This window comes from Carassius gibelio, chromosome A12 (genome assembly GCF_023724105.1).
Source record: "Carassius gibelio isolate Cgi1373 ecotype wild population from Czech Republic chromosome A12, carGib1.2-hapl.c, whole genome shotgun sequence".
NCBI lineage: Eukaryota > Metazoa > Chordata > Actinopteri > Cypriniformes > Cyprinidae > Carassius > Carassius gibelio.
In genome coordinates this window covers 22,801,131-22,828,375 of record NC_068382.1, presented here as the reverse complement: position 1 = coordinate 22,828,375, position 27,245 = coordinate 22,801,131, and the positions used below count along the sequence as shown (strand labels likewise).

Below are 27,245 nucleotides of genomic sequence, written 5' to 3'. Positions count from 1 at the left end.
GAAAATCAACAACTGCCTATCTTTAAGAATGAGTCATTGAATCATTAACTTATTCAGTACAAAAAATAAGTGACTGTTAGTGAGTCATTGAATCATCCATGCATCAGATTCATTCAGACTCATTCACTCAGACTCAGACACAATCAAGAACATTGAAGCATTAATTCATATGATTTGTTCAACAACACTGATTTGTTCAGGTTGACTATACAAGTGTTTTTGGGACATTCTTCATGTCTTAAAGGTGCTGTAGGGAACTTTTGAAAAAATATTTTTTACATATTTATTAAACCTGTCATTATGTCCTGACAGTAGAATATGAGACAGATAATCTGTGAAAAAAATCAAGCTCCTCTGGCTCCTCCTAGTGGTCCTTTAGCCATTTGCTGAAATACATCGCTCCCGGTAAAAAATAACCAATCAGAGCTGCGGTCCGTAAATTTGTTTGTGTTCAAAATGTAGAAAAATGTATATAATAAGCGAGTACACCATGAATCCATTTTCCAAACCGTGTATTTGGCTTGTCCTGAATCACTAGGGTGCACCTATAATAAGTGTTTATATTCGGACTATTTTAGATTGCTTCGGGGGTACCGCGGCAGAGTAACCCAGTACCTTTGTGATTCTTCATAGACATAAACAAAGAGAGGTAGTTCTGTTTATTAACCGCTAGAGCGTCAAAAGTTCCCTACCGCAGCTTTAAAGTGTGCCGGACCACAAACCAGTGACTCACTGAATCATTTACTCATTAGATTCATGTAGCAGTGTTAATTCATTTAGTAACACCACAACTGTGCATTCGGAGATGCTTAATATTTCACTTGAAAATATTTTCTGTGGAGGAGCAAAAAATATACAAAGCAACTTCAAAATTAAAGGGATAGTCAGTTCAAAAATGAAATATATTATGTCATTGTTTACACCCCGCCTCACCTTCATGTAATTCAAAACTTGTATGCATTTCTTTTTTTTTTCTTTTTTTTCTTTTTTTTTTTTTTTTTTGAAATGCTGAGAATCAAACACTTTTGGTCTGCATTGATTTGCTTTAAATACAATGGAAACCACAATGTAACTAATGTAAAACAGCTATGTTGCTTTCACTGCAAAATGTAATAGTTCATGTCAAAGTTAAAGGGTCTTTGTTACTTTAGTTAGTTACTCCCCAGAACCGCAGCTAGGATGGAATCCTTTGGGACAGTGGTGGGATTTTTTCATTAGCATAAGCATTTTCTTTGTAGCCCTACCTGTGTGAGGTGCCGTCAGAAAGGGAAGCTTGATGGGTGAGAGTGAGAGCAGGTGGAGAGGGTGAGCAGAAGAGATGGATGGTCCCTGTGTCATGTCAGAATCCATCGCCATCATGGCTGCTGCTGCCAGAGCGATTCGTTTAGAACTTCCTACTTGCTTAATGGCCACCGGACAACCTGGAAAGAGAAATAAAGTTGGATAAAAGAAGTGAATTACCGTGCTTCATCGAATAATACCATGCAGATAACAGTATTTTTGGTTTGCAATTTTCTAACAAAGTCTGCGCTCCAAAATATTTATTTTGAACAAGGATCGGGAACTGGTCTTAGTTAATTCAGTAATGTGAGTCTGTGTCGATTTTTATTACATTAAATTGTCTATCTAAAGTCACCATTAAATCAAAGTAGATTGATTTTTTTTTATTTTTTTTTTATAGAATAATGCAGTGTTTATTATTTATCTGTGCACATGATTATTATTTTATTAATGTGTCCTCATAAATTTTAATGAACTAATACTACAGCATAATCACAATTACTAAACAGTAATCAGGATGAACTAAACGCTGGGTTTTCAAAAGTATGTGCAATATTTAAAGTTTGCGGCATAGAATACGTATAAGACTTTTACACACCGGTCTGTTTATTGTGACGACATTTCTACACCCCGAAACGTGACGCTGAACGAAATGAACTGTGATTGGTTGACATGTAATTCAAACAGCCCCATGGGTAGGCATTGGCCAATGAAAGCTGCCATGGATTCCAGACCTTCAGCCGTCAGTCTAGTCAGAGACTAGTTCCCAATAGACAAAATCAAGTGCCGCCGTGCATCTTTTCTCATTCAAGAGGCAAATACACAGTATGCATGATAAGAGGGAAGATGATCATAACCAGTGGTGTAGTTCAGGGTATACACAGCTGTATGGCGTATACCCACTTCTTCATCAGTCGGCATTGTGTATACCCATGTCTGAATTCCCTCTGATAGGCTTCATCCTGTATATTAGCCAAATCAAGACAGTCCAGCACATGAGTAGCCAATCTAATCACAAGTGAACAAATGCAAATATTCCCTAAAAACACTCAGGACTGAGGCATAAACACATTCATGCAGGCTATGTTTCATTCACTCTGGAAGCTGGAGGGTGCACTCACACAGAAAGTCCAAAACGGACTCGTAAAAGTAATACTGTAACTTCTACCAGGAAATCCCTAATATAGAAAAGGTATATCTATTATATTAATTATATTTAATTATTATTATATTTGACATTTATGCCCACCTCAATTCTAAAATGATGGCTACAACAAGTGACTGTATTCCATGGAAGAAACAGTCAGTCACACACAGGAGTAGAACTGTACAATTCTGGAATCACAATTTTTATTTAATTGTATTTAATTTTATTCAAATTTATTTAATTTTTATTTAAAATAATAATAATAATAATTTAAACAGAGGTCATGATTCTCCCACATTTGTATACAGTCAGCTAAACAAAATAGCATGCAATTTAAAAGAGGTTCTGAAAAAAATGATAATTGTTGCAGTCAATATTGTATTTATTTTATTTTATTTTAATAGAATTATTTATTGCAAAATCTGCTCCTCTTCCGTGGCTAGACTCTCAGAAAAAAATGTACAGAAGCTGTCACTGGGGCTTTTCAAAAGGCTAAGTAAAAAGTAAATATTAGTATGTAAAAGTGATATATATATATATTGAAAAGGTACAGCCCCAGTGACAGCTTTTGTACCTTTTGTTCTGAGAGTGTAATATTTATTTCAGAATGATCCTTACTCCATGAAGTCAAACAGCAGAAGTTAAGTGACAGTGTGCAAATACTATTGGCTCATTTTGGGTTGAAATAAATATGCAAGACTAGTTTTATATGTCACTGTTTATAACAACGGATATTCATAAGTGCTGCTTAAAAAAATATTAGGGACATAAATTAAGAGAATACCTACTTCTCAAGGCACCATTGCACCACTGATCATAACTTCCGTTTAACGCTGAATTTAAATGCACAATGTTTTTGAGATGTTAATGTTATGTATTACTGGAGTGTTTTTAAATCATTTTTTTATCACTTTAATCATTTTCTGATCACTTTTATCACCATCTATAATCTGCCTAAAAACATAACATTAACACACAAATCCCTCAGATAATATCTAATATCAAACTAATATCTTCGATATGTGAGTGCATGAACAACTCCATAACTGCACATTGAAAGAGATTTGCTATGTAACTGAGTTGTGTTATGAACACCAGGCAAGCGAAATTAATTTTATGCATTCATGCATTTGACAGATCCTTTTTGTAGCAAATGCATAAGGTGGAAGAAGTTGCATGGCATTCCAGCTATGCGTTTTATCAGTATATACACTTCCTGGGAATTAAACCAACAAATTACAAAGTTTACAACAAGCTCTATCAAATCCTTATGTCCTAATTTCCATATCATTTCATTTAAAGTTTGTTTCTACTATTTCAGTGCATAGTTCTGTGAAGGCCAGAAGTAAAATGTTTTTTAATTTATAAATAAATGCACCAAACTTCACGGTGTTGTCAAAACTATGATGATGATCTATAATGAGTCACCTGGGTGAGTTTACACACATGTGCATGTCTCATCTCCACCGTTTACAGCGCCTGTCTCCTTCGCTGAGCGAGGGAAATGATATTTAACGAAACCTTGAAGAGATCTTTGGAGTGAGCAGGCGTGGTGTTTCTTCCACGCTGAGCAGCTGAAACACTTTATCTAATGGTACTGAGTGGGCGGATCAGAGCCAACCAGAGCAGTTAGCATGCACATGTACACCACTGAAAATCAGGCCACCGGGGAATATATCATATGGAACAGCTCCAGCACATCGACTCTCCCATACTGGGAGAACGCTTAAGAATGCGGAAAAACATCTGAGGGTTGCAGGGAGGAATACTCTGTCATCTGACAGCCCAAGCAAAGGGTATGTGACTGCGGATTAAACTCTACTAACCTTTCAGCTTGATAATGATAAATGTGGATCTAATAACTTCACTTAAACACCTAGCCGCTGGAGATGAAGTGGCATGTTCACAGATCACATAAACAATGCATTGTTCATCAAGAGACACTCTCCATGGACCTAGAAACCTTGAATTATACATCCACCTTCCCTTGAAAGCCAGCCCAGCATGCCATGTGACTTAAACAGAGGTAAATCCTCAAAAGTAACATGGTTTTCAGAAACAGCACTTTTCATCTTTTCTTTATCTTTATTATATAAATCTAGATTCAAAACTCATCTGTTTAGCTGTGCATTTATTGAATGAGCACTGTGCGATGTCCGAACTGATGGCATTGTATTTTACGTATTCACTGTATTTTATGTCAAATCATTTTATATTTGAAAAATGTATTAAAATCATTTTAAATAAGTATTTTTAAAAAATCTTTTTCAAAGTTTTTAAATTGCTTGTTTTATTTTCCTTCATTATTATTTTACTTTCTTTCATGTAAAGCACTTTGAATTACCATTGTGTATGAAATTAGCTATATACTGTAGATAAACTTTCCTTGGCTTTATTTTGGTTCCGGATGCTGCCTCTTGACAGGTTTAACACCATAAATACTGTGGTGGCCAAAGGCTGCAGGAATGAGGCCATTTTTTTACAGTCTCCAGAGGAGCAATTATTGCTGTGCTCCTTTAAGTGTCCTCAAACCTGCCTAAAATAAATCCTACTATTTATTCTCATGTTTGAACCACAGCCAATGATAGTTTTGACATCTCCCTATGATAATATACAGTATATATATATATATATAGTGATCCTTCAAGCCACAGTACGAGTTATCCCAGAAATGTGAAATTTTTGCCACATTAAAAATAAAATGTAAATTTTACCTTGTTTTCAAATTTTATTATATTATATATGATAACTAAGATTTAGTTTCCAGACACTTTGACAGAGGTAATATATACCATATATATAATTCATCGCCATATATATATACTGCATATACTGCATATTAAAAAGTGTTTCTGTAAATTGAAATAAACCTGAAATATAATCAAATATAAATATTTAATGAAAAACTTGTTGAAATGCTGCCTTGGCAAAAGTTGAAGTTGTAGTACTAAAATCACTGAAATTAATCGTTATTATTATAGAAAGATGGACGGACAGACAGACAGACAGATTTATTAAAATTAAATGAAATATGAAAATATAAGCTAATTGAGAATATTAATAAATACTAAAATAAATATTAATAATCATAACACTGTGATGACACTGTAGCAATAGAAAAATACAGAATTTTACTGTTATAGATGTACTGTATATACTATAGTTTAATGTGTCTACTAACAAAGTCCAACAGAGTAAACTAGAGAGTTTAAAAAGTGTTTTAAGAAAAAACGACAAACTTTTAAGATGTTATTATCTAAAAGTCCACAGGGCTAAAATTGCTTGTGTGTGTGTGTGTGTGTGTTCATGTCTGAGTGTGATATGTTTCTAGCAATTTCTATCTCTCAAATCTCTCTCAGGGGGTCTTGTTTCAGAGAAATTGAGCAGAAAGATTCAGGCCAAGACGAGGGTAAATGTAGGGGGAGCCCACAGTGCTCTAGAGCTGTCCGTCCTGCTGCGGAGCCGAAATGGCGAGTGAGTGCACTTATGAGACTTTCGGCCACTTATGTGTGCTTCAGACTACACTGCCATCATCTTGATTCACAAAGAGGCTCAGTGTTGGAGTATCTGTCTCTCTCTCACTATGCTGTCCTCCCAACTGTTCCCTCGTTTACCTGGTTAACAAAGCATATACGTCATACCCTCTCCATGAAAACATCTTATTTTTCTGAATAATGCTACTTGTCTCCCTGGACTCCTCCTGCAGCACAAAGGCCAGATGATAACGCTGAGCACCTCTTTTCAGTGTAAAAGTGGATCGATGGTAAACATGGGGCTTTCAACAGTCATTTGTATAGTTAGTTGAGTAAGAAGTCTGGTGGAAGCACAACAATTTTAGTAAACACGGTTTTGATGTCAACATGAAATCAAAAAGCACACTATTTACTTACTTAAAGGAATAGTTCACCCAAACATGCAAATCTGTCATTTACTCACTCTTAACTGACATATCTGAACCCGTATGGATCCAAAATTTCTGCTTTTGCATTGATCATAGGTTTATTTACTTTATTAACTTATAAACCAACATGGCCAAGTTTATTCACAAATTATGCTTTTTTTTTCAGATAGTTCCAACAAAATAATAATAATAATACAAAACCTGTGCTAATTTAAAGAAACCAAGTTGACAGAAAGATTGAATCCAAGATTTGAGATTCAATATTTACATGCAATTTTTAGTAGTCCGTTCATTTTTGACCAGGAATACCAAATTAGGTACAAGATTTTCAGACAGCACAGGGGCTAAAGTGAATCAGAAACAACATGACAAATAAATCAGCATAACTACTGGTTTATCAGCACATGACAAAAGGCAGGAGAAAGTCTCTGCTTTTCAGATTTTTTCATGTAGACTGTATCTAAAACACAAATTCAGTGATTTCTGGCACTGTGGTTGCTTTTGGGATATTTTAAATTAAAAACAAGGCAGGCTTAAGGGTCTTGGCTGAGGGAAAATGCATTGCTGCAATACGAACAGGTGCCAATATGTATTGATTTGAAATTGTGTCGGTTGGCTGATTTGTCTTAATGGAGGGCAGAAGTATCGCTGCATGCTCTGCATACATATTGCCAACCAATGAAAGCTATTGCATGGATTTTGTTCATATTATGCATGCAAATATAGTGACTTGTGGCATATAAATTTCAGGCCATAAGAAACTGTGTTTTGAAATGTACTGACCATAAAACAGGTTGGATTCTCAACCCAAGCTCACTGGAAATGCTCAGTGTATTTCTGTTAACATGTCTCCATCTCAAATTAATCTCATATAAAAGCCATGCAATAACATCTCTCACATTAGGGTCAAAAATGTCCACTCAAAACTCAACCATTTACCATTCAATTATTTCATATACATTACAGACCAAAAGTTTGGACAGACCTTCTCATTCAAAGAGTTTTCTTTATTTCCATGACTATGAAAATTGTAGATTCACATTGAAGGCATCAAAACTATGATATAACACATGTGGAATTATATATGGAATTATATACATAACAAAAAATGTTTGAAACAACTGAAAATATGTCATATTGTAGGTTCTTCAAAGTATCCACCTTTTGCTTTGATTACTGCTTTGCACCCTCTTGGCATTCTCTTGATGAGCTTCAAGAGGTAGTCACCTGAAATGGTCTTCCAACAGTCTTGAAGGAGTTCCCCGAGAGATGCTTAGCACTTGTTGGCCCTTTTACCTTCTGTCTGTGGTTCAGCTCACCCCTAAACCATCTCGATTGAGTTCAGGTCCGGTGACTGTGGAGGTCAGGTCATCTGGCGCAGCACCCCATCACTCTCCTTCTTGCTCAAATAGCCCTTGATGCCTTCAGTGTGACTCTACAATTTTCATAGTCATCAAAATAAAGAAAACTCTTTGAATGAGAAGGTGTGTCCAAACTTTTGGTCTGTACTGTATATCAACAATTGTCCCATCTGTGTCTAATTTTACTTCCAAGTAATTTTAAGGGAAACATCTGTTCAGATACTTAAAGTAAACATCATAAAGACCTCCATTATTTCTAATGAATAATAAAATGGAAAATTATTAAAGGTCCCATGACATGGATCATTTCCTTATCTTTAAATGCTTTTTAATGTTCTCTTAGGTGTACTTATATTGTTAGTATGATTTTTACATTTAAAATTTTGAAATAAAAAGCATTTTTAGATCCTGATATTAGCCCTCTGGCTTGAATGCTCTGTTTGAAGGGGCGTGTCTGCTGTGAGACTCCGAGTAAACCACAACTGTTGTGTTCGGCTGACATCGTTGCATTCGAAATGCTTTCATGTGGAACCCCTCTCAAATATAATGTTATATATATATTACAGCTGTCGAAATTAACAAATCGTGGAAGTGTTGATTATATAATTATTTTTTCGATCTTTTCCCCATCACATGAAAGGCTGCAGTGATGAGCATTGAGTAGTCAGGGTCTGTTTATCGCGTGGATGCAGTGATCTCGTCATTATTGCAACACGTTTTCTCACAAAATGCTTTCACCACAGCTAACAGCAAACACATGAATGCAGTAAGAGCTTTGTTGTGCAGCATAACAGCGTCATTCATTGTAACGGCAGTTTGGGCAAGTGTGCAGATATACTCGTGATGTGTAACAGCTCCGGAAAAAAAGTGAGCTTTCTTTGATCGCTCTCTGTAGTTAAATCACAATTTAAATAACAGATTTGTTTCATGCTACTAAGAGAAACAACGTGAAGTTGATCGTTAATCACTGGCTTGATTCACTGATGCATAAACAGTATTAAACGATTTAGAAAGAAAATCTGTGTGAACTTGAATGATTAGCTACACATCAGAAATCACAGATCAGGCATTAATGAACACTGTTACTCACTGTTTGTGCCGGTGCTGTCGAATCCATATCATAAAAGTCTGTTTGAAACGCCTGTGCTGAATTATATGTAAATATTTGGCGGGCAAAGCAGAGAAAGGGGAGGTAACAATTCTCGTTGAAACGTCACAACGAGGAGATTCAAGATCAGCCTGATTGAGCTTCCATTTTCTCAAAGGCAGAGAAAGATAGAAAAATCTCGATTTACACCGATTCAAATTTCTAGAAACTTGGGGACCATATACAGGCTAGGGGAACTCATATTAATCTTAAAAAACCTCAGAAAGTGACATTTTCATGTCATAGGACCTTTAATACAATTCCTATGGGTTTGGTTGATCTGGAATATGGTTTGCCAATATGCGTTGCTTAAGACACCACTCAGCAGATTGTGCCCTTGAAAATGGCAAAAACACTTTTGGAGATATTCTTTCATTCACAGTCATTATTTCATTCACATCCTGGAATACACCAATAAAGTTGTGGAGTTTCACAGTGTATGATAAGTATTCACACGTATTCTGCAGTGAAAGTGTGCCAGACAAATCGATGTTTCTTATTTCAGAAGTATTTTGTTTGAACTAGCTGGAGTCATATGCGAAGGAGCGTGTGACTGTTGCACTGCGGTGGATTCTTCTGGCACAACTGAAGTAAACAGTTTCTTTTTATTTTGTACACATTTTGATGTGCTAGCATGGATGGCATGTTATTGATTTCATCCTTTATCTCGAATGAAATCAAAGTATTTCTCAAATTTTAAGTCTTGGTTATGAATCTCACTGTGGCACAAAATAAATGCATGTTCCACGTGAAGGTGTTTAAACCCTCATTAAATTTCCCATGAGACTTTCGACGTGATCCATTCAAGGTGGGCCAAAATGCTTCAGTGCACACTTCTAAATCGCCTACTCAACTTTTAAACTCTATTTTCCAGAAGCCGCGTATTTCTTGACAAGGCAACCAGAGTGACTTTTCACGTTCCATTAGGTCCTGTCAATAAGACCAGGCTAAAATTTGTGAAGATGAAAAATTAGATTTCAGAGCAGGTCTGCAAAGCAGAGGAATGGTGAGTTAAAGTAAAAATGACTTTTTGGCCTAGAAACCACACTGTAGATCCTGAAAATGCACACAACAGAATGAGTCCTTCTCAGGAAAGCCCTCAGGAAGCATTTGCAATGCTTCCAACCATTAGACGATAAATGAATGACTGTGAGCGAGCTAAAATAAAGACTGAACTATTTCGGAACTATTTGGAGGCATTTTTTCCATCTCCAATTTTAAATTCATGAACTGTTACAAAACTCACATCATTACTAATTCTTAAGTTTCATAATTTGATTTTATTTTTTATATATTTTTTATTATTATTATTTTTATAGGATACTTGAACCAATCATTTTCAACAGATAAATTCGGCATAAAATATTGGTTTATTGGTACATGAAAACGAGCAGGAGGGATCGATACGTAGCTTACCATAGAACAGAGATGTATACCTTCAGAAGACGGAGTTTAATGGCCCCGAGGGTTGAAACTGCACTGAAGATGGAAATATACATCTGCGCTATCACACCTTCTATTTTGTGCTGAACATATTTCTTGTTTCCTTCGGTTAGATGTAAACACTGTAGAACACAGATTATTAATACTGGACCCAGAATGCACGGCTGGCGGCAGATTCTGTGTTGAGTAGATGAAGAATGTCGGAATCTCAGGAAGTTATTTGCTTCAGATATTGATTTGCTCTGGTTTCATTATGCCACGATTGTATGTTAGAGTTTCAGGCTTGCAGCTTCACCAGTCATTTTCCAAACATACTCAGATCTAAATGCATTTTAATTTGGTCTTGCATTATTGAAAAAAAAAAATATATATATATATAATAATAATATTAATAAAAATGTATAATTTATATGACATACAAGTCGATAAGTTTCCCTCCAATGACATATGTATGGAAGTCCTAAAAGGCCATAGATGATTATGATTTTCTTTTTATGTTTTCTCATAAACACAATTTAATTTTCTCATGATCTCCACATGATGAAAGTTGATTTCTCTTGAGCAGGTGTCAATATTATCTTGATCTTCCCGGCATAACACAAGTAACTAACAGTTGGCAGTATAGAACTGAATATAACTGATGGGGTGTTGTATACTTACACTCACACTTGCTGTACACATACTGTACACATGCTTCTTTGTGATCGCTATAATTTGTGCAGTATTGTTCAGTTATGACAATTAACTTATAAATGTTAAATGCTTGGATTTTGATTATTTTGCTTGTACTTTGCTTAATATGATAATTATCTGTTATCATTACGTTGTTACTGCTAGATGACTCATCACAGTTTCACTAACGCAATAGTGTTCGGTGTGATACTAAACTTACTGCTTATTAAAAAAACAATGTTGACATCACTGTATAGTATTCTCTGTGCACCTAGATCTTTATTTGTGCATCTTTGCAGTACATGATCGAGAGTTAATAAGTAAGGATTATGTTATCTAGGACGTATTTCAATAATGTATTTGTAATGTGCATCTTTGTTCTTATTTTTTTAATTTTATTGTTAATCGTTTTTATTGTTAATTGTTGTATTTCTACATTTCTTTGTAGGAAACCACACACACACACACACACACACACATAAATACTCTTAAGCTCGTAACACACATATCAGTATCAGCCTATCCTTCATGACTAATAACATTTACAAAAAAAATTATATATAATTTTATTTCAAACAATGAGAAAAATAAAGTGAGTTGAATCCAAGCCGTTCTAAAAGATTTTAGACTAGTTTTCTGCATGCTTTGTTGTTAGACAGTATATATTACACAATAGACAATTGTTAATTAATATAAATAAAATGTTTAGTGTGCTGGGGGGGGGGGGTCAACAGTGATTTAATAGCCTATATTTATCTATTTAATGTAGACAAAATATGCTGAGATATACCCAACACACAGTGGCGCACGGTTTATCTTTCGATCAGAAGTGCTTTAAAGTTGCGTTCGTTACTATAGCAATAGTATGTTCACTTTGCATTGTGTTTTAGCACATTGAAGTTCATAACAAAAACATGTCATTCTTACTGTTGCCACAAGAGATGTTAAAGAGTAAAGTGTAATCTTCTATTTAAACATTTGGCAGATGCTTTTATCCAAATTGGACTTATTTAGTTTTTAACCAAGGCAAAAAAAAAAAAAAAAAAAATCAATAAAGTTAATGCATCCTCAGGGAATTGAACCTATGACCTTAATATATGGCTAAGACCATATGCTCTACACTTTGAGCTACAGGAAAATATAAGTCTCCATAAATAAGTGTCTCTTTCAACTGAACTTTCAGGTGAAAAAAATAAGCCAATTATATCTTTAAAGTAAATTTCCAGGTGCAAAATCTGCCATCTTCGAATGAAATTTGAGTTGAAAAATCTACAATTTATCTTTTTCCTATGAATTTTCAGGTGAGACATCTTACAGTTGTCTCTCTCAGCTAAAAATCCACCAACTGTCTCTTTCAGATGAGAATAAAATATCTATCTATCTATCTATCTATCTATCTATCTATCTATCTATCTATCTATCTATCTATCTATATATATATATGTGTGTGTGTATGAACTGTCTTACATTCTTAATGAGCAAGTTCAGAATGATTATTTCTGAACAGTAATACCAGAACATACACTTCTGCTTGTGAATATTTATGTATACTTACAGCTAAGTATCTTTAAAAAAATTATATCTTTGCCAAATGTGATGCCACTAACCACTGAAACTTGTAAATCTAGTGATTAGTTCTTCTTCAGAGCGCTTGTATCCACCCAGTACCAGACAGCGAATAGTAACTACCGATTATATCATATTTGGCAGTTTTGTGTGCAGCATGTAACAGAAGATCTGTTAAAGAACTGTAGGCGTGACATGTGAGGCTAAGACTGTAGATGCATGCTTATTAAAATCGAAAAAGTTGAGGAAAACACCACATTATGACAGACATCAGCACTCTCACAGAAAAAAAAAACAGTCCTTTTTTAGACAGGCAAATGCTATGAGTGCTGCATCAGTTTATCTTGAGAATATTTAGTGCCCCTAATAAAGTAATCTGTTACCTGAGGGAAAAGCTCTTAAACTGCTGCTGACCTGTGCGGATGTGTTTGCAGACATCGAGAACTTCCTTCTCCCTGCGGTAAGGAAGTGTGACTACGAAGTCACAAATTGGACTTCCTCACAGAGTTCGATTGCGAGAGTGCCGCACACCCCCTGGCAACAATTACTGCCTCGGCTAACGCTCATCAACAGCTCCAGCCCGTGAGGATGACTTTGTAAGAACAACTCTTAATTCAATTCCACAGCTGATTCCTGGACACAGACATCTAACTTCTGAAGCTCAGATTTTCCCCAAAGGTTTGTTGTGCTGAGGGTGAATAACTGAAAAACTATCGCTTTATAACTGATGCCGAAGTGTGTTCGAAAAAATGGTTTGATCCATTCAGCTTTTACCGAGCTAAGCTCATCAAAGGTGAAGACAAAGATCAAGTAGATTTTGTACTTCTCCAGATCAAAGATAAACTTTTTAATTCTCAGCCAATTTGCCTGTGGCCTAGAAAAACTGACAGGCAACAGAAGGGTTGAATGCTTATTTTATGCCCCAAAAGAGTTATAAAAGGAACGTTTTGCATATTTAAGAACAGTTTTGAATGGCTAATACAACCTGTCCTTCAACCAATACGCTCGTAGATTGTTTGTCCAAATCCCTGAAATACAACACATCAGAGCATATACTACAATTGTGCCCCTATCTGCAATAGGACATTTTCATATTAATGTTTTGTACTCTTTTATTTGCGTTATAATTCCGGTTTTGTGTAGCTCAGTTGGTAGAGTATGTTGTGTTATATGACTAAATGTAATAATTAGGGCTGTCAAAAATAGCGCGTTAATGACGTTAAATAGTTGTTTGTTGTTAATTACGTCAAATTTTTTAACGCATTTCATGCATGCGCAGTGTGACAAATTATTCAGGTCAGGAAAGTCTCGTCAATCTCTGTATTTCTCAAGATAGTAAAAAACAGCGGTGAGCGCCGCAACGAAAACACCAAAGAAGCTTAAGGTTTTACCCCAGTTACTCTCAAATACATTCATGCCAAGCTCGATAAACAGAGACGACTTTGGTAGTTGATACGCTGGAGCTTCTTCCTTTTATAGCGTCCTGTGTTTCACACTGCGCATGCGCAGAACGCCCACATGCAATGCAGCGAAAATTACAGCTATTTAGGAAAGCATATGCATTTTTACTTGGCTTTACTGGCACTTGAAGCCTTCAGAACGTGAAAATATCGATCCTAAAGTATTGTGGCAGAGCAAATGAACAGCTCCCAAAAACAAAAGTGCCCAGAGTGCTGCTTATGTGATGGTGGCGCATGTTTTTGTTTCTGAGTTCATTCTTTCGAGTTTCTCTATGCATAATTTCATAGATATGTGGCTATATTTAACCACTGGTTCACCTAAAACTCTTACACTATCTGTAGTTAAATGGTATGGTTTGATATAGTGCTCAGGTAAATTTGATCTAAGTAAATGTTAAACTTTTGAAATTCAGAAAAAAAGAACCGCATTGATGAATCAATACATGCAAATTATGTATCTGTGTCCTGTTATTTATCTTTTGGTATGCATTTCAGAAAAAAAATGGTTAGGATTCAGGTGTAATTACAAATAGTGATTAATCCTGATTAATCCACTGAAAATTCTGATTAATTTGATTAAAAATGTTAATCATTTGACAGCCCTAGTAATAATGTGATCATGGGTTCGATCCCAGAGAACACACGTGCTCATTAAATGGATATGGTCTATAAATCATAATTGTGCATGATTTCTGTGAGAGGTAGGTTTAGGGGTGGGGTTGGGTGGGGTCATTCGAGTGAATAAGCCACCTAGTAAAATATGTGCAAATTACTGTTTGATCGGTGTAAAAAAGTATGCACATTCCATTTAAATAAACGCACATAAGGTAATTACGTTTTTTCTCAGAAAAATTTAAATTCTGTTCATGTCTATATATAAATTCAGAATTGCAAGATATAAACTATATATAGAAAGAAATTTTAAAAGAATTCTGAGAAAAAAAGTCATGATTCTGAGATGTAAAATGTCAGTATGGTGAGATATAACGCGGAATGCAAGAAAAGAAGTCAGAATTGTGACAAAGTCCTAAGTACAACAGAACAATACAGCAATTTTGAGGTTTTATCTCACAATTTTGACTTATTTTTTATTTATTTTTTTTAATTGTGAGACTCTTTTTATCACAAATATATTTTCGATTCTGTGTGAAAAAAATAAATAAATAAAAAAAAAATAATAAATAAAATATAACAACATATAAAAAAGTCATAATTGTTAGATGTTTTGGAAGAGGATTTGGGCCAAGCAATAAAAAAAAAATAATAATAATAAAAAACCCATCTCGAGATTAAATTCATTTTAATATATAATGTTATGTCATTATATATTATTACATTTCAAAAATATTCAAATAGCGAGAAAAAATGCGAGAAAATTTTTTTTATTTTTTTACATTACGAGAAATAAAAAGTCAAAATAAAATGCTGAGATTAAACACATCTGTGTCATGTTCATTTGATCTGGTTGGACAGTGTTTTGATAGCATCTGTAGCGGTGCAGGTCGTAGAGCGTAATGCTTGTGGATGAAGTACGCGATGCACTCGACAAAAGATCGATTCTGACTTCAGCCAAACTCACTCTTCTTCCTCTTTTCATCACATACGACATTTAATGAGTTTATTCTCAAGATTTTTTTGTTTTTGTTTTTTCAAAATTGAACGATTTTTCTCGATAACACAACTTTTTTCTTGTAGTCTCTTCTCGAAAACATTTTTTTTTTTTTTTTCTCATATTTTAATGTGTTTATTCCCAGCATTTTATTTGGACTTTTTTCTCGAAATTTCACAAGTTTAATCTAGCGTTTTAATGACTTTACTCTAGAGATGGTTTTATTTTTTGTATTATTTGGCCCTATTCCTCTTCCATAAAATGTAAACTCAGTATTGTGAGAAAGAAAATCATAATTGTGAGATAAATGTGGCAGTAACCTTCTTTTTTTCATTCTGTGGTGGAAACAGGCTTGCATACATTTCAATCACACTGAATGTTAAACTCAACCTATTCCTGCTTGTACAATAATAGTTTATGGGCTTCCAGAAATATTTCCATTCCATTAATAACAAGTTTAAAATAAAAAATTGTTTCCTCATTCATGACCTTCACAGCATGCAAGAATGTAACATTAATCTTAAACCTCACTTTAAATATACCTCAATTTTTAGTAGACACAGTAGACACAGCTCTAAATAAGATTCTCATAAATCACAAAAACATCAGTCACAACAAACTGATTTGCATCGATATATGCATGAGAAACAAATCATTTTCGAAAAAATTTAGCCACAGAAACAGGCTTCTGCTGCTTTTTGGTTTACGGGGTATAGAGATATGATTTTGGGGTTATGAAGCATACAGATGCAACCACAAACCGTAGAAGTGTTTGACAGATGGCAGCAGACTTTAGTTCCACACCCACATCTGTTATTTCCATCATTTTTTTTTTCAACTCAAAAACGTTGAAAAAAAAGTGTATACTACAAGACTGAATCTCCAAACCCTGTTCACGTATAGAGATTCACAATCTCTTGTTATATAATTATATCATAAATTGATTAAAAGTGATATAAAGTGATATAAAGTGATTGATATATATATATATATATATATATATATATATATATATATATATATATATATATACTGTATATTGTCATTCCACAAAAATATTAAGCTGTAAATCTGTTTTCTAGATTTGATAATAATAGTAATTGTTCATTGAGCAGCAAATCAGCATGATGTTTGAAGGATCATGTGACACTGTAAGAGTAAGACTGGAGTAATGATGGTGAACATTTTGAAATATATTACATTATTTTAAATTGTAATAATATTTTAGATTATTTCTATATTTACTGTATTTTAATCAAATAAATGCAACCTTGGTGAGCAAGGTTGAGCAACTTTTAAACTTATATATATAATAATATATAATATATATATATATATATATATATATATATATATATATATATATATATATATATATATATACACACACACACACACACACAGTATCAACCCCAAACTTTTGAATGTGTACAGTAATCATTTTATGATAATCGTAAGCTCTACTGAAGCTCTGAAATCACATTTGCGTCCATATTCAAATTCGAATTCATTAAAGATTGACACCAGTTGTTCAGTGAATTAACCCGATATGATTCTAAATAGACAAAAAATAAAGAATGAGATTTGAGATATTTTCAGTGAATAACAACTTTTTTTTTTGGCATATTCCTCACATAATGGAATTTTCACACTGGTACATTGTTCTTTTGAAACACGCAATGACTACACATACTGTATATGGACATATATTGTACTAAAGTACAGTACGTTTCTAATTTTAAAAAAAATATATATGTATATTGCCCATGATTCTTATGAGTCTAGCCTTTGCTTGCCTATATGACCTTTATTTATTCATTTATTTTAATAGAGCTATATTGGATACAGTTGGGTAGACTAAACACTCACATAAACTCAATAGTTCAACCGTTCTTACCTAAACTGCAAGTTAAGACATCAAAGGCACATTTACAGCACAAAGATAACATTGACGTTTTTAACCACAAAAAAACATACTGCTAATTTAATTGCGTCTCAAATGGCAAGAAAAACTCAAGCTGCTCAGAGATAGAGAAAATAAGACAGCTCTTTTCACAGACAGTATAACTCACCCTGACACGTCTGCCGGAGCACATCGTGACAACCTTGAGCGACTGACTTTCTCACCAGAAGACAAAACAGAACATGACATATCTTTAGAATGGATTCTGAACAGATATCACGGCAGAAGTAAAAGCTACATTGAAATATATTAAATTGAAATAGGCCTGATGAATAAAGTTTCAATATATAATTTATAATCATTGCATGTTCACTCATAAAATGTTTGTTTACGTTTTTATTCTGGTTATATAACACTCTTTTTAAACATTTATCACATTTATCCTAAAAGAAAACTCAATACATTAATTGTAATATATATATATATATATATATATATATATATATATATATATATATATATATATATATATATATATATATATATATATATAATACTATTTTAGATATAATATGCAATCTCAAAAATCAATATACTTATAATTAAGCAATAAAATGTATTATAATATTTTATCATATCAATTGTATAATTATATTTTCTGCAGTCGTTATACATTTATTATTATTATTATTATTATTATTATTATTATTATTATTATTATTATTATTATTATTATTTGTTCCATCTGCATAACTAAATCACGTCTGGACAGACGATTAAACATTTATAAATACATTTGAAATATATCATAAAAATAAAAAAAGAGTCATCTTTTATGTCAGTTGCATACTGCAAACATACATACTCAGTTATCATATTAATTTGCTAAATAATTGTATGGGCATTAAGTTGTCAGAAATCCTTTACAGTAAGTAGTATTAAGTATGTTTATCCGGCTTACAAGTACAAGAAGTCGAGCTTCTCAAGTGATATTGATTATAGCTCTGAAGTCAAGATGAACTGAAGCGTACCAGAACATTTACATTGTTCAGAATATCTAATGGCTTTATTAATACTTTTCAAACCTTTGATCTATTCCAAAGAACACTTGAAGTGTTAAACTTGTAAAAGTGTAGTCACAAAGGTCAAATCTTTATCAGCCTCAGGCTTGTGCAGAATCTGTGCTGCTAAGATATTCTATTCACTTCCTCTCATTATAGACTTTGCCGTCCGAAAAAGACAGAAACCCCTCTACAGGAGTGAACTTTTCATCTCTCAAGGACTAATCTTTGAACGGCACATGAGTGCATCTGCAATCTAATAAATCACTGTCTACCTGAAAGTGTCTACAGCTAAGGAATTATGATCAGGGACGAGCACAGGGGTAACACACTGGCTCTCTGCTGGAGGGCAAGAGCGTTTGGAATTAAATGCAGCGCTGTATGATACACCGCTCAGCTGCATCTGAATCCCTGGTCTGTTTTCAATTTAACTTGTTCACTGTGAGTAAATTTTATATATTAAGGAGTCACTTCATGCGTTTTGACCAATTGGATCGCTGGGTGTGTGTTTCACACTAGGTCACATAAATGTGTCTCCACAAAATGGATCTGATCTAGTATTCCCGTGCTAAAGCTCGCTCATTTTCAGAATGCAGAGCTTCCAAACTTCTGCATGCTGTTGTTTCATTAAAAGGTGTAACCATAAGTTTACAATCTTTAATATCTATAGAAAAAAAAATAGCTAAGCAAACTTAAAGTTATCATTTAGAAGGACAACATTTTACACAGTTACATGGAGAAAGCTTTGAATGCCTTGCTACTGCTGCTTAAGAGATTGCTTGAGTAATTAATTAAACAGAATTATTCCTTTCCAAATTAATCATCGCTTTTTTTGAACATAAACAGCTGACAAATTTCCCACTTCTGAACACATTACTGTAAATCACACATCAATGTCACCAAAAGATGTCAATGATTTAACGAGAACATCTTGTGCCAATTATGGCAAAAACAAAAGTCACAAACACAAAATTCTTGCATTTGCAATAAACAACTTTTTTAATCTTTAAACAACAGAACTGAACTTTATGTCTCGCTGTACTAGTCATTCGCCGCCATCTTTGTGAATTATGTACATAAATATAATTCAAATGCAAGCATCTTCAAACATCACATTATTAACTTTTTGTTGCACTTTACTTGTCAGTAGCCACCATCTTTGTGAAGTATGTAAAAAAAAAAAATTCTCGCTCAATTTATAGCATGAAGGTTAAATCACATTTAAGTGCATGTTTTGCAAAGTCTGCACTATGGAAATGTCTTAAAATTGATTTATAATGCATAATAACAGACATAGAGGGACAAAAGGGACAGCTATGCTCGTTTATAGTAACGTTTCAGTTTAACCACATGCATGATTCATTTATTAAAAGGTACAGAGTTCACAAGATACTGCAAAACAGGATGACCATAAGAAGCATGGTATACAGTATATGTGTGTATACATTTGTCAGGTTACCAGAATCAAATAGCATATTTAGTTTTACTGCATACTCATTATGGGTCTTCATTTACGCCTTCTCAAGCAGCCTTCAGTGCACAATCTAGTTGATTAAACCACACTATGATTGAAAATGAGCTGAAATTTGAAGTCATTTTGGGTTCATTTCATAAGCACAAATCAAACCACCTCTCTTCCCACACACAAACACACAGACAGAGGGAGTGACAGCCTCGCTTCGGGTATTTGCTCCGTAAAATCTCAGCTGACAATCCTCTGGTATTATTACATCAAGTTAAATAAGAAGATTGAAGTTACAAAGGAAAGGTGTTTTAAAAAGAAACTAGAAGATGAGCCTGAAAGAGTCTAGGGAGTAAATAGAAAACAGGATGCGGTTTTTATAAAGCCCTCTGATGAATGCTAGCCAAACAGCGAGCCAGAATCACAAAGGTAGGAAAATGGGTGCTGGGATCATAAATTCTTCCTCCTACCTGAAACGCGCCTGGGTGTCAGCAGTAGAGTGTGGATATTCCTGGAGGCTGCAGCTGGCCTACATATGCTCAACGCCGTTTGATTTGTCCTCAGCAGTGGCTTTTCCTGACGCTGGAAAATTCCCATTTCCTCTGGACTGATCCAGGTGGTCTCAAGAGCTAAAGTGTTGTTTAGATAAAACTGCAAATGAGAAAAACTGAAATAAATGACAGGATGATGAAAACTCAAAATTTCCCCAGAACAGTTGTTCTTGCATGCCCACGGTCACGAGGGGATATGAGTATACACCAAAACTGCATTTACAATGAATGGGAAGTTATTAAGTTGCAATGATGCTTTTGCAAACATTCCTACTTTGGTTAATAACATCTCATAAAAAATAAAAAAAATAAATAAATAAATAAATAAAAAAAATCTGATAAAAATAAGAAAGTTGCCTATACATGTGCCTCCTTGCATTCATTAATATTATATTATATTATATTATATTATATTATATTATATTATATTATATTATATTATATTATATTATATTATATTATATTAATAAAAACTTTATATATAAATATATATATATATTAATCTGGGTGAGACTCTTTGATTTAGTAACGAGAGAAAATTAGAAGACATTCTGTATTACCATGAAAAGAACATTGCTTAAAATTAATACAAATAGGCTAATTTATATATATATATATATATATATATATATATATATATATATATATATATATATATATATATATATATATATATATATATATATATATAATTATTATTATTATTATTATTATTATTATTTATTTTATTTTTATTTTATTTATTTTTTTGATGAACTATGGCATTCCTTACAGGTTTTTTGAGATTTACACCCCAAAACTGAAAATAATCAAATACCATGAATGCTTCCTTTACCTTGTAGTCAGGCACACGTTTTTCCACCCAGCCCTTGCCGTAGTGTGGAGGCAGGACCGTCCGGTATACTTGAGGAAACACTGGAAGTAGATCCACACTTGCAGAAGGTTGGAAACCCAACACATGAGGCCTGGCCGGCATCTCCCACTGGGACAGACAAGCAGAAGAGATGTTTCTGAGATTACCACTGAGATCTTTTCAGGTCGATCTCATTAAGAAGAAGTGAAGAACTGTATCAGACCTGGGTGGGATGGAAAGCTGTCAAGAAAGCATTTTAGTTACAGGGATTTTATGGGAAAGTTATGGAAGTCTGTTTTGGCAAAACGGATGCTGTTCTTTGGCTATTCCATCATCTGCAACAGGATAAATGCTAAATTCCCAATAATCAACACAAAACATTAGATGTTTTTTCCTCATAACACTGATTACAGCAGATATTTCTGGATCAAGGAAGGTTTAATTACTACAGTTTTACACGATGACCACAATCACAGTCATGTCTGTAATTTTTTTTGTATCTCATTCAATAACTACAGAGAAACCACTTGTTAGTGGATCTTTACTGTGAATGATTGGGAAATTGACTTCTTTTAACATCCATGAAGACTTTTCGATCCAATTTTTTTTTTTTTTTTTTTTTCTTTATAGTAGAAAAACACATTTTTTAAAAAGTTCTAAAAGGTCATTCACATCTCTCTCTCTCTCTCCCTCTCTCTCTCTCACACACACACACACACACACACACACACAAAGTTTAGGAACTTTATTCTTAATAGTGCAAGACTATCAGTGTTTGGATTTGTTGAATCACCAGTGTAACCATTCGGGCTGCAACAGCCATCTTTTATTTTCATAAATGTAAAAATATGATGACCTGAAGGCTGTGTAAGATTATATTGATTGTTGGATGTTGTTTTTTTGGCTATCCTTTAAACTTACTATGAGCACACAACAAGTCAGTATGAAATCAAAACTGGCCTTTTTAAAAACCCATTCCTGATCCAAACCACCTTTCAGTACTTTAATATAATTTTCAGTATCACTCAAAAACACATCATATTACAAAGGACAAATGGGTTTTGGACATCATTACATGTTGACTTTGAAGCTAGGAAAGTTCTCTGCTGATTACGCTCTATATCTGCTTCTTCTGCGTTCAGAATAACATCCTGTTTTATCATGCTCGGTTCTGCATCAATGCCTCTCTGCAGTAGCAGTCAATCAAAGGCTTCTGAAGGCTGTCTGCAACTCAAAGTCTCTGTTTAAATAATATACTCTTTCCTCCCACTGTCTCTGTCTCTAACTCTCTCTCTCTCTCTCTCTCTCTCTCTGGTTCCAGTGCAGTTTGACTTGAGTTCATGCTTGCTGGCTCCTCTGAACGGCACTTTAATGATGTGAAAGCACAAAGTTCTCAATGCCAGGGCTGTGGAGCAATGGTGTTCATGCCTCTGCCCGGCACACAGATTAAATGTCACGCTGAGTTTGAGTCGTGAGGGGGAAGAAACCACAGATGTGAGGGTCATCTTGAGCACAGTGCCTCTAGTGATGAAGCAGCGGAGCTGATGGGAGGTAATGCATAGAATTTAGATTTTCTGCTTTAACAGTGGCAAGTTCTCCAAAAGTGATGTTGATAAAATGTTATCAACATCATATACTGTGCTGCACATTTCAGTCCTTACTGGTCCCATTATTAGGCATATTCTAGCAGCTGCCAGTCCTTTAAATAAAATTGTTTCAAGATTTAATCAAGACCTTGAATCATTGTATTAGAAAGACACCTTCACTTTGCTAAATCATTATCACAGCAAGTCAAAATGCTCAGACGAAGAGTTGTGTGTGTGTGTGTGTGTGCTAGTGATTTAAAACTGAACTTAGTGATGTGAACTAATCTTAGTTCTGTGATTTACAGTATATTTGTATTTACTGCACAAATGGTAGCTGCATATCATACACAAAGTACTATAGGATCACTGGCTAATACTACAAAAACTAATATTTTTGATTTAAAAAAAAAATAAAAACATTTTTGGGTTATGACCTTTGACCTTTGGCCAAAAAGAAAACCATTTATGCTGCCTTTTACGACCTCTCAAGTCATATTTACAACTGGGAAGACATCATTTTAATGTCCGAATTGGGCAAAACATACACTTTCACTACAAGGACTATTGCCCTAGTTTTGTAATTTTTTTTCCCACAACATATAAATTGATTTTTCTTGACATTACAGTCATGTGTATTTGCTGTATTTAAATGGCAATGTGATACATTTTGTTTGTATTTATATAATGAAAACAGCACTTATTTGACTGAAACTTGATGACTAGATGACTTTCTAGACGTGAATGTGTACAATGGAGTGGGTAATGTTTGTATGTTTGTCAAGGAAAGGGATGAAACTTTTTTTTTTTTTTTTATCCTTTGGATATTAAATATGTTTAATACATTTTGGCTTTAATAAAATTTCCCCAAGAAATTGGCAAGATTGAAACTAGTGTCATCCACAATTTCTATTGTCTCCAACAAGAAAGCATTTGAACATGACAAACTCATAATTGTGACTTCAAAAGTGGGAAATAATACATTATAATGCAATAAAACAATAATATACAATAACTTTTCACTTATCCAAATCATCAACAGGGTACTGAGTAAAACGTTGAATTGTACTGTATCTAAACATTCTATTAAGATAAATTATCTAGCAATAATTAATTATTTTCAGGACATTTGCAGCCAGAACTTAAATTTAAGGCCAAAACTATATTATGGACACAATCTTATCCTTAAGGACAATTGTAATGCATTTTAATTGCATTATTTAACCCTGTAGAGAAATGTGCTAAAGCCTTACCCTTAGTAAAAGTCCAAAACTTATTATTTATTTATTTTTTTTGACAAAACTTTCATAGTGAAAAATGTATCCAAAAAAAAAGTGAAAGGAAGCCCCTGGGAGTTTTCCATTTGATTTGGTAGAAGCAAATGTTTTGGATGCATGTGATTTATTATAAATAGACTTTCATGTTGTCATGCACACCATATCAAATATCTACATAAATTCTGAAATCCTCATTCATATAAATAATAGAAGACATCAGTCTTTGAAAAGTAACGATGATCTCCCAAAACATTGGGAGTGAACATCTAAGTCTATATTCTATATATTGCTATCTGTATTATCATATACATTATAGCTGCTATTATATATTTATCAGTTCGGTACCTTTGCAGAAACAGAGCCTTAATATACACAGTAACCAAACCAAAAGCAACTGTGGCAACAAGGAGATGAGAAAGAAACCTTTATGAAAGACTTGGTCCTTGTAGGCTATAATTTAGTAATGGGTCATACATTAATTCATTCATTAATTGTAAGAAATGACTCTTTTAAACTCTATAAACTGTTCAGGAGAAAGTGAGGATTTTTATTTGCATGTGAATCCCTGTTACCTGAGCACTGGGCAGACTGAACTGATTGATGGTCGCGGGTTCCGCGGCGGCAGCGCGCATCACGGGCACAAACGGATCGCAGGACATCTGCCATCCCGAGACCGTCTGAATCACCGGAGGAGGGCGAGAGGAGATGAGCACGGGAGGAACAGATCCCACCCTACACATTCCGGAGGTGGTCGGGACCATCCATAGCCACGGAGGAGCTTCGGCGCTCACGTGCCACAGCTGAGGCTGAGCTTTAACGCGCTGGACCGGGATCATTCCTGCTGCATCCTATATAGATCAAAAGAAGGATGGATGGAGAGTGAAGAAGCTGTCTGTGGAGTGGAAAAAAGATAGATAGATAGATAGATAGATAGATAGATAGATAGATAGATAGATAGATAGATAGATAGATAGATAGATAGATAGATAGATAGATAGATAGCGCACATGTATCCGCGTCTTCGATTGACAAAACTGGGGCACTGTCTGTACATATTCCGTAATTTATGCATGCATGACTGATTTAAATGCATGGCCAAAAAAAAAAAAAGTAGGGTACTTTGAAATTCAGAATATGTATAAAAAATACGCCCGCTGAAACATAATATAGGCTCCCCTCCCAAATTCTGCAGCACATGCATGCGCATGGGCTAAAACAGGTGGATGCAACGCAAAAAATAAATAAATAAATAAATAAAAATGTCAATCATAAAAAAAAATAAAAAAAAAAATAAAAAAAATATTTGTAACTTAAATGGAAAAAGTTATTCAGACTCGTTCACTAAAATAACAAGACTGCGCCTATGAAACTTTTAATAATATCAAAAAACAAAAAACTACACAGTCCAGAAATCTCTTAAAGTTGATGGATATTTTAGCACATATTACAAAAGCACAAAAAACGTATATGCATAAATTATATTAAATGCATAACCAGAACTCAAACATCACCACAAGACAATTCTTTCATTAGCCTGTTTTCTCCACGCAGATAATCATATACCTGCTATCACGAGAATCAGAATCTGAAGGAAAAAAAGAAAAAGAAAAAGAAAAAAAAAGCCCATAGCATTATCTAAACAGGCTCCCTTTCCAAAAAGCTCATTTGAACAGGAGCAAGGCTCTTATTAAGGGCTTTTCTGTGTAACTTAAACGGAAAAGTTATTATTATTTTATTATTATTTTTTTGAGTGTTTTTAATTGTAAGATACACCAAATATTAGATCCAAACTCACCTACTCTATGAGGGGTTTGAAGAATCCCTTTAGTTCAACATAGTTTATGTTTGTTAGTGTTTCGTTGGAAATCAATAAGTAATGCAAAATACAAGCAGGTCAATTAAAAACGAAACTGTATCTGCAGACGAAGGTTTTTAAGAATATCCGGTAAGAATGGTGCCCAAAGCGCAGAGAATACACGGATCTCCGTGCGTGCGTTCACGCGCCGTGGATTGCGCTCTCCATGTGCACGATCACACCGGCGGGTTGTTCATCTCGCTCCCAAGAGCTCCGTGGGAATCTCGTGGAAACCTGTTCACTGTCAAGCCGACGATTCCTCAACCTCCCGCAGTGGTGACTCGGAAAGCATCGCAAAACCATCCCTAATCACATTATAATCCTCTATTTCTCATTCATGCTTGTAGAACTTGTGTTTGCTATGTAGACAATCGTCGTGGATGAACAGATAGCCTAACAGATATGCTCTGCTGAAAGTCCTCCTGACAGTCCAGACCGGGTGCATTTGCTTTCTGAGCGGATCTGATGGCGCCGTGCGCAGCACAACACAAAGTGCGTCAGGACGCGCAAAGACGCACAACCGCACTCTGATGAGCTGGGATGATTAGAATATTGTGACAACTGTTTCAATCTGTAACCAGTGACACGATTTACCTCGTTTAAAACCTACATAATAGTTTATTTAACCCTAGTGTCCTTTTTGGGACCACAGGTATTTATTTATTTATTTATTTATTTATTTATTTATTTATTTATTATTTTAATCTGAAAATTGCATGGCGTATAGAGGCTTTAACATTCAAATTCATTATACAAATTTATAAAAATCTGCCAGTTTGTGAGCAGATCAAAACATTAAAATATAAAATAATAATGTATTTTAAAAAATTAAACTTCAGTATTTTCCTTGATTAAAATGGAAGAAAAAAACATGCTAAACTTTTGAAATCATAGTTATTTATTTTAATCTAGCCTATTGTTACTTCTGTTCATAAAAAGTCTGAACACACGTAGCTTTGTCATCATTACAGCAGATGTACCAGAGGAAATATCTTAGTCTACATGGGGAGCCTTCCAGTATTGCCTTGGCCAATGGGGACCTGGAAGGCAAACACCTTTTCTTTTCTTTTCTTTTCTTTTCTTTTCTTTTCTTTTCTTTTCTTTTCTTTTCTT

At 34.3% G+C, this 27,245-nt stretch overlaps 1 protein-coding gene across 1 annotated transcript in view; it reads right to left on the bottom strand.

Moving 5' to 3' along the window:
- Window positions 1–26,576, bottom strand: part of LOC128025489 (transcription elongation regulator 1-like protein) — an 85,466-nt gene extending 58,890 nt beyond the window's left edge. Inside the window, exons 1-5 of the mRNA XM_052611902.1 lie at window positions 26,073–26,576; window positions 24,850–25,125; window positions 21,400–21,546; window positions 20,484–20,664; window positions 1,245–1,421 (exon numbers count right to left, since the gene is read on the bottom strand). Of these exons, the coding sequence (XP_052467862.1) occupies window positions 1,245–1,421; window positions 20,484–20,664; window positions 21,400–21,546; window positions 24,850–25,113 (769 nt within the window). The 5' untranslated portion in view covers window positions 25,114–25,125; window positions 26,073–26,576. The remainder of the gene's footprint in view (window positions 1–1,244; window positions 1,422–20,483; window positions 20,665–21,399; window positions 21,547–24,849; window positions 25,126–26,072) is intronic.
- Window positions 26,577–27,245: the final 669 nt, after the last annotated feature.